This window comes from Vidua macroura, chromosome 10, assembly GCF_024509145.1.
Source record: "Vidua macroura isolate BioBank_ID:100142 chromosome 10, ASM2450914v1, whole genome shotgun sequence".
Lineage (NCBI taxonomy): Eukaryota > Metazoa > Chordata > Aves > Passeriformes > Viduidae > Vidua > Vidua macroura.
The window spans coordinates 11,099,705-11,112,327 of record NC_071580.1 but is presented as its reverse complement, the minus strand read 5'-3'; the positions used below and the strand labels follow the sequence as shown (position 1 = coordinate 11,112,327).

General features: G+C 50.1%; 1 protein-coding gene across 1 annotated transcript; it reads left to right on the top strand.

The window, feature by feature from the left end:
- Nucleotides 1–491: 491 nt before the first annotated feature.
- On the top strand, nt 492–11,957 carry CLDN1 (claudin 1). The gene is made up of 4 exons (XM_053986720.1): nt 492–760; nt 8,806–8,970; nt 9,428–9,512; nt 10,001–11,957. The coding sequence occupies exons 1-4, from the start codon at nt 538–540 to the stop codon at nt 10,161–10,163; spliced, it is 636 nt and encodes a 211-aa protein (XP_053842695.1). The 5' UTR covers nt 492–537; the 3' UTR covers nt 10,164–11,957.
- The last annotated feature ends 666 nt before the right edge of the window (nt 11,958–12,623 follow it).

Here is a 12,623-nt window from a genome sequence, read left to right as displayed (position 1 = left end):
CTGCCTTGCCCGGCGGCACTGAGGGGGGCTGCGGAAGGGGGTCACACACACAGCAGCTGGACAGGTGGAACTGGCACAGCCCTGTCCCCACTCTGCCCACTGTGCAGGCTCCGGGAGGGACGGGGGGAGAGCCGGAGAGCCAAGTTTGCAGCTCCAGGCGGTGAAGGACAGCAGCGGGCCGCCAGTCCCAAGGAAGGCGAGTGGGGTTTCACGCTCTCGGCACCCCCAGCTCGAGCAGGCGGCAACCAGGGCACCCTTTCGAGGTGCCAAAACACCCAGGGGTGCCAAGGCAGCCCCCCCGCGGGGGACAGAAGGGATCATTCCTCGGCAGGGAGGGGCGGTGGGGGAGGCAGGGAGCGGTCACCGCCGGCCGCGTCCGGGGCTGCGCGGCCCCAGCGGGGCGGGGCCGGGGCGCGGCCGGCAGGGGGCGCGCTCCGCGCGGGTTCAAGAGGCGCGCGGGGCGGCGCGCGGGCGGCAGAGCAGCGCGCGGGGCAGTGCGGCGCGCGCCCTCCGTCCCCCCCCCCCCCGCCCGCAGACATGGCCAGCGGAGGGCTGCAGCTCCTGGGCTTCGTCATGGCCTTCCTCGGCTGGATCGGCATCATCATCAGCACCGCCATGCCCCAGTGGAAGATGGCATCCTACGCGGGGGACAACATCGTCACGGCCCAGGCGCTCTACGAGGGGCTGTGGATGTCGTGCGCCATGCAGAGCACGGGGCAGATCCAGTGCAAGGTGTACGACTCGCTGCTCAAGCTGGAGGGTAAGTTGGGGCTGGGAGGTGGTGAGGATGTCGGGGTGTCCGTCCCGTCGGGGCCGTCCCCTCCGCCCCGGCGCCTCTTGCTTCGGTCGGGGCGGAGGGTACCAGTCCCGCAGGGTCATTGCCCCGCGTCGGTGTCGGTCCCGCCGAAGTTCAGGCTGAAATATTTGGACTGGGTTTGCCAGTCCTATTGCACGTCCAATATCCTATCTCCGTCGTCGTCCGTGTCGTCCCCACAGCCCTTGTACCCGCTCTGGTGCCTGTCGCGTTGGGGATGCCGCTGCTGTCGGGTCTCACGGTCTCTGTCCCGTTGAATTTACTCAGCCTGTCCCTTCAGGGCTGAAGGTGCAGGACTCGGGGTCCCCCATCTCTGTCATGACTCCTCATCCTGTCGGGGGTCGGATGCACGTCTCTTGGGGTTCCCCGCTAGCTCTCCCCGCCGGAGCTGAGGGTCACTCCCCGGTGTCCTTTGGGCACCCTCGGCAGTGCCGCCTCCCCGGGAGGGGAGCGGGGGCGCTCCAGGGGCAGTGCTCGGGCAGGAGCCGGAGATGCTCCAAATCGCGCTGCCCGCCCCCCCCCCCCCCCCCAAAATGTCCTGGGGGGAGGAAGGGTGAGATTCTCTACGTGCGTTCCGGAAAGCGCCGTGTTTGCGAACGAGAGCTTTTGGCTGTGGAGGTGCAGCCAGGGACTGGGCTGCCCTCGCTGGGCACGGCTGAGCGGCAGCAGAGCTCAGCAGCGTGGCCAGCATGGGCTTTTGAAGCACGGGTCCTGTTTGCCTTTGACTGTTTTGGTCTTTTGTTCTCTGGGAAAGTCGCTGCTGCTCCCGTGGGACTTTTAAACTGAGGGCTGGCAGGTGAGCTGGCCTCCTGCCCAGGTAGCGCGGTCTGGAGTTTTTAGGCAGGCCAGTATGCCAAAATAATATTTGGGTCTCTTATCTTGTCCTAGGACGGCGAAGCCATATCTTGCAAGCAGGAGCTGCAGCCTGGCCGGCTGGGGTGGCACTGGGGCATCAGCCTGGCCGGCTGGGGTGGCACTGGGGCATCAGCCTGGCCGGCTGGGGTGTCATTCGGGTGCTCACGCCCAGCTGGAGCCTCAGAGCTGTTTCTAGAGCGCTGGGGCAGAATACTTAGGCTGACACCCAAAGGGGTTAAAACAAGTGTACTACTTTCTCAATACCCCTTGTCTCATCTCGAGTCCTGGAACACCCTCGCCCCTCCCTAATTAATAAAATAATAATTGCCACCTTGGTCACCTTCTCTTTCCCAAAAGAATGAGCAGGCAGTTTCACGGAAACCGAGGCCCGCGGGGAGTGTCCCCGAGTCCGATTGCCACCAGCCCTCCCCGTGTGTCACGCGGTGAAGCCGGACGCACCTCCGCGGCCAGCCCACGTCTGTCCCTCCCGTTCCCCTGCCCCGAGCCCCCTGGGCCCCGCAGCTGGCGGAGGTGCGGGTTGCGCCCTTGGGGAGTGCTGCGCACCCGCTTGGCACTCGCGGGGTGCGGGGCTGCGCTCATCGGGGCAGGGCTGAGCGCGCAGTCCGGAGTGCTTGGGGTGCTAATTATGCGTCAGCTCAGCTTCAATCCTCTTATCTCCCATTGGGGGTGGGGGGCGAAGATGCCAGCAGTGGCTGAGGAATCTCCATCCACCCCTTGGATGGCTTGCGAAAGGTATCCTTGCCTCGGGGGTTGTGTGCAGCCCATTGTGCTGTAAATGGAGCCCGCCCTGAACTGGATCCCCAAAACCTGCCCCAGGCCCTCCTGACCTGACCATTCATGGCCGAGCTGCTCCCCTCACCTTTGTCCGGCGAACAATACGGGTTGGGCTTTTCTCTTCCAGGGCTGCAGGGAAGGGAGGTGACAGGGACCGAGGCTGAGCTTGTGGCCTTTTCTGTTCTCGCCGAGCTCTGCAGAACAGTATGCCTGAGAATTCTCAAATAACAGGGAGATCATAGGCTATGTTTATCGTCACAGGGAAAATCAGTGAGGGCTGGCAAAAGGGCTCCTCGTTCTTGTGTTCCCTCAGCTTGCTTAGGCTGTGCCTTGCCCGCTTTTAGGCAGATCATGCCAGGGGACATACACCTTATCTTTCCTTTTCCCTCCTGATGTCCCCTCAAGGTCTTGCAGTTACATAGGCCTGGATAGGGAGCAGCAGTGCTGGTTTGAGTGGAGGTGCCAAAAAAAACCCAAACCAAAGAAAACCCCCCAAACCGCTTATACCCAATTCAACAGCCACACCCCGGGACAGGTGCAGTGGAGAGCTCCCTTACTGCATTCATCTGTGTCCTGGTGAAGGTGGCACAGCTGTGTGGGCAGAACTTCTGCCTGGCCATGCTTTCCTGCCAGGGCTTCACGTGTCCCAGGTGCTCTGGGCCACATGTCAGAGCCGCATGCACTGATGGGAGAGGCTCAGATCCATAATTACTTTGTCCCTGTAGAAAGGACTGAACCTTCTTGCACCTGCAGTATCTCGTGTTTGTGGGAATGCTGGAAGGCTTTGCCAGCAAGTTTTGGAACATCTGGTAGCTGTTGCCATTCCTCTGGATGTGTCAGTGTTTGGCTGCAAGGCAGAGATGGGGTTGGCACAAGCTGATGAGCACCATTAGCCAACCGAGGGGCCTCCAGCTTCCCGTGTGGGCACACTGCTGGAGTGCACCCGTGCTGGCACTCCTCCCGCAGCTGTGTTCAGCTGAGGGCTTATGTCACTGCTCCTATTCAGGCAACAGAAAGGCTGCGTTTTGCTGGCTTACGTGAAAAGCAGTGCGTGGCCACACGCAGACATAGAGGCAACAAATGCCACCCTTGCAACGAGGCTTTGTTGCACAGCCTCAGCATTGTTCTTGTGGCCCTCCAGCATGGTCCATGGAGCTTAGCCCAGCTTTGTGCTCCTCGGGGTCTCAGGGGGATGGTCTCAGACAGGAGGGAGTACAGCTCCTGGTACCTGTCTCTGAAAGTTTCCAGCCCCACCTAACCACATTCTCCTGTTCAGGACAGATGTTGTTCTGGATCCTGTCTAGGCTGTTTTAGCTGAAGATAATCATCGACCTGTTTGATTTTGCTGGGAGAGGTTCTGTGCTTGAGACAAGCTGAGACTCATCTATCACTTCATCACCAAACCTAGTACATCCACAATGAGCCTTTGTGCCCTAGCCCAGAAAATAAATAAGGTTTTGAATGCCCTCTGGGTCAAGCAACATGGCTGAAATGTGAAATCTTCCCTCCTACACCTTTACCACCCTGGCTGAGCCTGTTCCAGGATCTGGGGAAGAGAATGGGTGGGGAGAAGGAACAGTTCATGCTCAGGTTACTGCTGCTCAGTTCTGATGGTAGGGGAGTTGGGATGGTAGCCCAGGGAAGGACAAGGCATGAGGGACATGTGTCCAATTCTCCATCTTTAGATCTTGATTAAGCAGGTAGAACCTGCTGGTATCTGTGCTTTCATGTGGGTTAAGGGTTAATTTGCTACTGTATTTCTCAATCCTTGTTCTTTCCTGATGAAAAATTGTGATTGAGTGATAAAACAGTCTCATTTGTGCTGGCTTTGAGAAGGTAGAGGGTTACTTGGAATGCCACCGAGGCTGTTTCTGTGCAGTGCCCTGGTGTGTCTGCAAGAGGGGATGGATGGGAGTCTGTTGCAATACACTGGCTTTATTGCTCTACAAGCAGCTTCTAAGCAGCTTTTAGTAGCTGGTGTTACTATGTGTTACTAAATCTCTTGGTAAGGGAATTTCCAGGCTCTGTGGGAAAACAGGCTGCCCAGGTCTCCTCTGACCAGGAATCTGGAAATGGTGATATCATGCTTGTCTTACTACCAGTCTTTCTTTGTCAGTAGGGTAGGCGGGCATCAAACCTTACTTGCTTTCAGATATGCAGAGTACAAGGTCACTGTTACCTACTGAACTTGCCTCTTGTGCAGTGGACATGCAGTAGGGAGTTCCCAACCTTCCCATATTGTAAAAAAAAAAAAACCAAACAGGGCCCAGAGTCCTTTGTCCTGCCTGGGTACCTCGGTAAGATCTTTCAGACCTGTAGGGAGATGCTTTGAAAGTCTCCAGACTGGAGTCTGATGCTGATGGGTATGCAAGGTGGGCTTTTGCAGGGTCTGGTAAGGGGGTTGAAAGCCTCCAGCCATTAGTAACTTTTGTGTACAGTGAGAACAACTGCAAACTGTGAGAGATGTTTGCTGGCCACCTCTGAAGCCGTTACTGCTTGCTCAGATCTTCAGTCCCGTCTACTGCACTAAAGTAACTTTCACATGCTGGCAGGGCAGACCGGCAGGATCGCGGCTCTCGCTGCTTTCAGGGAATCCAGCTTTCATGAAACCCCGGCAGGAAGGCTTTAAAGGCTGCTGGCTTCTTTCAGAGGTGGACAGTGGAACGTGTTTCCTATACTGCAGGGGTGCTTGTAACTCCTGGGGAACTTGCCTCATAAGGATCAGAGGGAACTGCCAGCATCTGTTTCACTTGTATTTTGTCATCAGTTAGTTGGATGAAGGCCCATGGGAAGGCAAGGAAAAGTCCTTATTTTAAATTAAGGCAGTTGATGAGCATCCCTATCAGAGAATAATCTGCACACGAAGCCATTACAGCAATTTTGCTTTACAAACAGGCATTACAAAAATCCCATGGCACTTTCCCAACAGCTTTTCTGTAATATAAATGGCATAAACAGGTTGAATAAGGAAATGGGATGATAGAGAAAACCTTGAAACATCTGCAGATGAAGTACTGAAGTATTTTTTTATATAACTAAGCAGTTACCAGCAATTACTTCTGTCTCAGTTAATGATAGTTGTGGGAAGGAAAGCATATTACTTAGGCCTCAGATAAACTGAATAAGGTTGTTTGTGTCTAAAACCACTAACAATAATTGTGAATGGTTTGTTAGTATTTTTTTAAAAGATACGGGGTTTATTCTGTGAAACAGGTGTGAGCTGCAGCTGCATGTTTGTGGACTTTAGGGTTTTTTATGCCCTGTCGAATGCACATTTGTTATTGTCATCAGGCATTTTAAGCCTCTGTTCTTCAGTTCTTGCTGCTTTGTTGCTATAGGGTTTTCAGACCATGTCTCTCATTGCTAACCAGCAATCAAAAGGCTTGGCTTCAGACTGAATACTGGTTTGTATTGACAAAATACTGTTGCCATCTGACAGATCTTGTTTGGTGCCAGGACAGTTTGTCTCACCTTGTGTAGGACTGTTTTTTCCCCAAGGGCTCCCAAGACTGCCTGGGTTTTCCTGTTCCTGTTGGCAAGACAGTTGCAGCAGCAAGGACTGTGGGGGAAATCCTGTTTTCCCTCTAATATGGTAGAAGTTGTAAAGTTAAATTGCTGTGGATTGCTTCTACTTGCTGTCAGTAGCCTGTCCTGTTTAGCAGGTTGAGACAATATTGTATAATTTTGGATTTTTAAAGCATTTGGAAAGGCCCGTGTGAACAACAGCACTATTATTAAAGTAGCTTTCCCAGCCCCTGGATGTGGAGCTTCCATTGACAGCGTGTCTGTTAATGTGTAGTTACTAACTGGTAGCTTGTATGATGATTAACTGTGGCCAGTGCACTGCACACATTGCAAAAGCGCTGCCTCCCAGGCTGTGCAGGTGGAGGATGGTTGGCTAACACAGTCATGTCACATTACAGCTTCTTGGGACAAAGGAACAGAGTGTTCTGCAAAGGCTCCAACCTGTTCTGCTGTCCCACTGTCCTACGTGCTTCTGTCCCTTCGTGCCATGGAGCCATGCATGAGGAGGGGGCGATGGCTCCAGGACTTGTCCCACCAGCATCTGCTGAGAGTGGGCAGCCCTGGGGAATGCTCACAATGCTGTATTTTGTTCAGCTGCTTCTGCAAAGCTGTCGTGGCATGCATCCAATTAATACTTATACATCTTGAGATTTTGGTGCATTTCAGAGTTGGGTTTTTAGAGGTCATAGAAACTTTTTCCAGCATTTTCCTGTGTTTGTCCCTTGGCACTGTGTGTGAAGGTGAAATGTTTCTTCCCACCCTTATAACTGTTCTTCTAGTTTTTAGAGATAGCATTGCCTATTTTGAGCTTCATGAAAGAACTTTCAAAACCCTCTCCTATAAAGTAATTTATTCTGCAACAAGACTGAGCCAAACTTACTGTAGTCTTGATAAAACAAGTTTGGTACCTCTGCAGAACATCTGGTTTCCCATGCCTAGTACAAACTGGTATTCAGCCATGGGCCTCTCCAGAGCTTCTGCTGTAGGGCACAATTTAGCCTTAAATGTATGGCAGCTGAATTGGTTGCCTGGGTGGCAACCTGTCAGCTGAAGCCTTTCTGAACACTGGCATCCCTTTTGTAAGGTAGAAATTATTTTTGGAGTGTAATCTCTGACACTGGAGATAAATCAATTAAAAACGAGTTTGGATACTGCAGTGGTGATTTATGCTAAAGTGACAACTGGCTTTGTTAATGGGTTTCTGTACATGCAGCAGATGGGTTTTGATTAACACATGGGTGGTGCCAAGGTGTGTTACCTTCCCCTTTTGAAGGAAGTGAGAGCTGATATTAACCAAGCTGATTGAGGAATTTTTCCCAAGAAAGCCAACGCTCATCTTATGAAAGCGTGTTCCTTCCTGTTGCTCCGATTGTCTTTTTGTTGTGTTTTTTTGTAACTGGGCAGATCCAGATCTGTTTTAGAGCAGAATTAGAGCCTGGTGTTGGTATGGGTCACGGGAGTTCTCCTGCACAAGCGGTTCTGTGTGACAAAATGTAGTAAAGAAGCTGCATAGGGTGTCTGTGTGGCTTTGCTCTCCTTCTGGCCAGTGCCAGGTCTGGGCTCTGATTTTCAGATTGGGCCACAGAACCCATTGTTGTGGCAGGGACTCAGATGGGTTCACCGTGCCAGCCCTGACTGAGTGTGCAGGTGCTCTGTTAAAGGCTTACATCTTGCTGTTCAAGCCTGAAATGCTTTGCAGAGCTCTGTGAGGATGCAGTCAGGGTGCTTTGAGGGGTGAATCCAGACCTGAGCTTCTGTGTCAGGGGACGCCTGTGCCTTGGTTACAGCATGCTCCTTGGAGCTTATTCATTTTGTTAACCAGCCCTGTTTGTTCTTAGGGCTTTTCAGGGCTGTATATGAAAATTCATTCTGTTCAAACAAACCTGATTTGCCAGACAATAAAGCTCAGGCTCTTATTTCACTGCTAGTCAGGTGTTTTGTCACCTGAGGGTTTTTTTTTAAGTAATGCCTTAATTTACATTACTACTTTTCTTTGGTATCAAGAAAATCTAAGTTCAGTAGCTCACATTGATAGGGTTAGTGTGTCCTCATGCCTTCAGATGTCTCCATATAAAAACCAAATCCGAGGTACAGCAAATCTGCTGAGAACTCACTATGGGATGCATCACCTCATGCTCCAACTCTTCAAAAGCACAAGAAGCTCTTGAAACATTTGAGTACCTTTAAGTCAATTAAGCTAAATATTTTATATAGAAAAGAAATCAAGGTATTTTTTCAATTGTCTGGGAAACTCCTATTTCTTTTGCAATTGTATTTTTGTACCTTCTAGGACTCAAACTGAGAATGTTGCACAAAAAAACATTAAATCAGCACTGAGTTATTTGTATAAAAAACAGGTTTTGGAAGTGTTGAGCAGTAAATGGGCCTTGCTGTCTGCTGTGGCACTATTCATATGTATGTCACTATTCATATTAAAACATGTGCTTAAGTACTTTGTTAAGGTAGAGCCAAAATCTGAATACTTCTTTTGATAAACAGATGTGTCCTTCCAATTGGGATTCAAATGATCAAGGAACAAAAGATGTCTGAGGGCAATTCCCAGGTCATTTCCTGCAAAAGGCCTCTGCATGCCCTTGTTTGCCATGCATTTTAGAAGAGGCAGAGAGTCCTCTGATCCTGATGCATGATCCTTTAGCCTTGAGACTAAAGCTGAGAAGGAATGTCTTGCTTGGCTGTATCCTGTGTATTAGGGAGCAGGAATATTTAGATAGAAGATCCGCTGAGCCCAGTAATTTGAGTTTTGATTTGTATCTTGAGTTTACTTTGTGGGTAACTCAAATCTTATTGTCTTCCAGGCAGTCTGCAGGCCACAAGGGCTTTGATGGTGGCTTCAATACTCCTGGGGCTCGTCGGAATGTTTGTTGCTGTGACAGGCATGAAATGCATGAAGTGCATGGAAGATGACCAGGTGAAGAAGATGAGGATGGCTGTCTTTGGTGGGGTGATCTTCATCATTTCAGGTTGGTAACATTCAGATGTGTTGAGTGCTGCTTCCTAGGTGGCATATATCCTGTACAGGATGTGGGAGGGCTTGATGTGTTGCTCCAAGAGCATTTTGGTCTGGGAACTCCTTAGAGGGCTTTGGTTCAGGCTACATGAGATGCCTTGGCCACTGGCATTACAATCTCTGTATGGACTTCACGCTTTCCAGATCTGTTGGCAGAGCTGAGTTTGACCCTGCTTCAGTGAGAAAAGGCCATCAGCAGAGCAGTCCTGCCTTTGCTGCAGTGTAACTGCAGTGGGAAGCCTCAAATTTGTTCTTCTCTCCCAACCAGCACTAAATGGAACAGCTCAGAACTTCCAGGGTAGCAGCAGCTCAGCTTTACTCCAGATGCTGATTCTGCTGCATCCTTATTTTTGCAGTGATTTTGCTGATTGTTTTTTCTTAAGCCGTGACATTTTGTTCTCTTTGTGCAGGTCTGGCAGCGCTGGTGGCCACATCATGGTATGGCAACAGAGTGGCTCGAGCCTTTTATGACCCTTTCACCCCCGTCAACACCAGGTACTGACCCATTTGGTGTAACACACTGAAGTTTAGCATGACAAATATTCACAGGGCTTAGGTTTGGGTAGCAGTCACTCAAAACTAAAACGGGAATTTTCTGAACTAGCTGGGTTAGCTTCAGGCTGTGCCTTGAAAGAGCTGGGACCAGATCTCATTATCCATGTGGCTCTTGGGTCTTGGCTTTAAGGTAACATCACTGCTAGAAGACCTCACTGGTGGGACTTCTGTGATTTTTACCCCACTACATGCTAAAAGGCTGGTTTGCACAGAGCTTGGCCTGCAGCTGTTGGGGGTGACCCAAAATACTGGAGAAACCCAGCTCTGAGCTTTGAGGGTCAACAAAGCCTGACTGTTCCAATCTGTTGCCTTGTAGGAAGCCACATCCATCCCAGTTTCTGCTTCCTTCTGCTTTGTGTGAATGTATAACTACAAGTAATACCTCTGGATTACAGTGATTCCCACTTTTTCCCTTCTTTCTTCTCCAGATTTGAGTTTGGGTCAGCTCTCTTCATTGGCTGGGCAGCTTCATCTCTGGCCATACTGGGGGGATCCTTCCTCTGCTGCTCCTGTCCACGGAGAGAAACTTCATATCCACCCACCCGAGGCTACCCAAAGAATGCCTCCTCCACAGGGAAGGATTATGTATAATGAAACAAAGAAGAGGAGCCACCAGCACTGGTAGTGAAAGCATTTTGGAGAGGACACTACAATGCCACTGTCCTGAGCAGAGTCCAGGCTCTAGGTTCTGTCTTCCTCTTCACCCAAAAATGTGTATATTTTTGTAATCCTCTTTGCTACTGGACGTAACTTCTCCTTTCTCTCCCAGCCCATGGAGGAAGGCTAGCCTAGATTCATAGGTATTGCCACTGGAAAGATGAAACCTCCAAGCTTGGGTTAAGTTTAGTATTTGGGAGTAAAAGGGAAAATTATACTGTTTTTATAGACGGATGTTGGTGCTTTTTTTAGTTGGTTGTTTTTATTTTTTTTAAATAGATGGTAACGATTCAGTCCCATATCCCATTAAGTTAGAGCCCAGTGTGGTGTGTGTAGAAATTAAAGGAACTTATATTATATACAAAATGATGAAACCAATAGCTTAAGGGGAAACATAATTTTGGGGAAAAGACTTTACATGTAAGAATGTTTGAAGAGACGTAAAATGCTCTTGTACTGTCTTATTGGCATCATCTTCAGCACCCTCCTTTCCATGCAGACAAAGGGTCAGAAACAAATTGCTGTGGCTTAAGTGGAAATCCACTCTGTCTGTGCACATGCTGTTGGCTAATGGAAGATGCAGTGTAAGGTAGAGACCACAGAAGTTACCAGACTCCCAAAGCATCTGCAGGTGTCCCTGGTGCCAGGGAAGAGCTCAAGGAAAAAGGATTGCCTTCTGTTTTCACTGTGTGTCTCTGGTGAGGCTGTGGCTGTTCCTTAGACACCGAGTGCTGCCAGTGATTGTTTCTCCATGTTCCCATCCTGGCAGCTGAGCTTGAAGCTTTATCCCTGTGTGTGTTGCAGGTCACCTTTTACACTCTCCTCTTTCCTCGAGGCTTTCTCATTTGGGCTTAGTTTCCCAATCTGTTTGCCTGATGCAGCTAGCTGTGTTAAACCAAACTGAATGCACTGCCACTCCCTGATGTTTCCCCAAGGATACCTCACACACTGCCATTCCATCCTGTCTATTTCTTGTAAACACTTACAGTGATGATATGAAGGCAAATTCCAAGAAAACTGACCCAAAGGTTATGGCATTTGCTTATAATCCAAGCTCACCAAAGAGGAAGAAAGAAACATTTTAAAGATATAGCCATCCTTACATATTAAATAATACCTAAAAAAAAAAAAAAAATGCTGTTCATCAAAGGGTCCCACCCCTTCTGTGAAACACCCACTCAGTCGCTTGGTGTTGGCTGACACTGGGAGTTGTCTTATGATTCCTAGAGGGATGGTGCCACTTCTCCAAAGCTCAGCCTTTTTGTATAGAAGGAAACTGGTGCTTCTGACCAGGCTTTATAATTGTGTTTATGTTCAGAGGCATCAGATCTCTTGATTTCCTTCTGTAGACAGGGAGAGCCTCTGGCTGAGCTGTGTACCACATTGGTGGTCTGTACAAGCCTTGTACTTTTGTTGTACCTGACTCCTGCAGCATAAAGTTACTAAAAGAAACCAACCAGAGCATTTGCTTCAGGCTCCAGTTGATGTTGGCCTGTTCTTGGAGCTGGGCCATGTGGCTTCCCCTTCTCCATGGGGAATTGCCTGTGCACAGCAGCTGCCTCAGGAGACCTCTTGTCTTGGGAGATGGCAGCTCAGGTCACATTAAAGAGCTGCTGAAGTCTGTGCTTTTGTATTTGCATTAACCCTGAGCCAGGGAGCAGATGCTTGTACTGGGAACTTGTACAAAGTGTTTAAACAATTTCAATAAATGGACTTTTTTAAGGAAAATCAGACTATTACTTCATTTCTTGTTTTTGAGCAGAACTTGGAACAGTGCACATGGCAAGTGAAGAGTGGGACTTGGGCTTTTGGGAGCCTGCCTGCCAGGATGGAGCTTGTTTAGCTGTGTGTATCTACAGCAGACATAGGTGGGGACAGATCTTCTGCAGTGAGTCAGGCAGTTGTGGCCTCTGGCTGAAACTCACCCAGTAATTGCTCCGATTGCAGCCCAGGAACCAGAAGGTCTGCTCTGCTCCTCGGCGAAGCAGGCTGCACCCTGGGTGGAGCAGGAAGGGGCAGGGGCAAGGCAGACTGTCCCTGGCAGGGGAGTGGGAGCTGCAGGAATGGGGAAGGGATGGGGCATGGAGCCAAGGTGTAGGAGAGGTGCTCTGGGTTCAGAGCAGGGAGAGTCCTGCTGATCCAAGTGTGACTTCTTCATCTCACTCTAAGGCCCTTCAGGGAGCGTACTGTGCTTCTATTGTGACAGCACAACCTTTTTTGCAGGCCAGGTAGAGAATGGTTCCTGTTGGGCATGGGGTCTTACAACCTGCACTGATACCTGGCCAGGACAGCAAGGTTCTATCCCCCTGCTTCTACCTGCCCTGGAAACCTTTTTCTGTTCACCGGGTTTTGAGTTCATCCCTTTCAAAATTTAAGTACTTGTGATGAGAGGCA

Bases quoted from the DNA above. Each gene is read 5' to 3' on its own strand.
- CLDN1 (XM_053986720.1), top strand. From the start codon at position 538: ATGGCCAGCGGAGGGCTGCAGCTCCTGGGCTTCGTCATGGCCTTCCTC. The intron at 761-8,805 runs GTAAGTTGGGGC...ATTGTCTTCCAG, and splicing joins CTCGCTGCTCAAGCTGGAGG to GCAGTCTGCAGGCCACAAGG. The intron at 8,971-9,427 runs GTTGGTAACATT...CTCTTTGTGCAG, and splicing joins GGTGATCTTCATCATTTCAG to GTCTGGCAGCGCTGGTGGCC.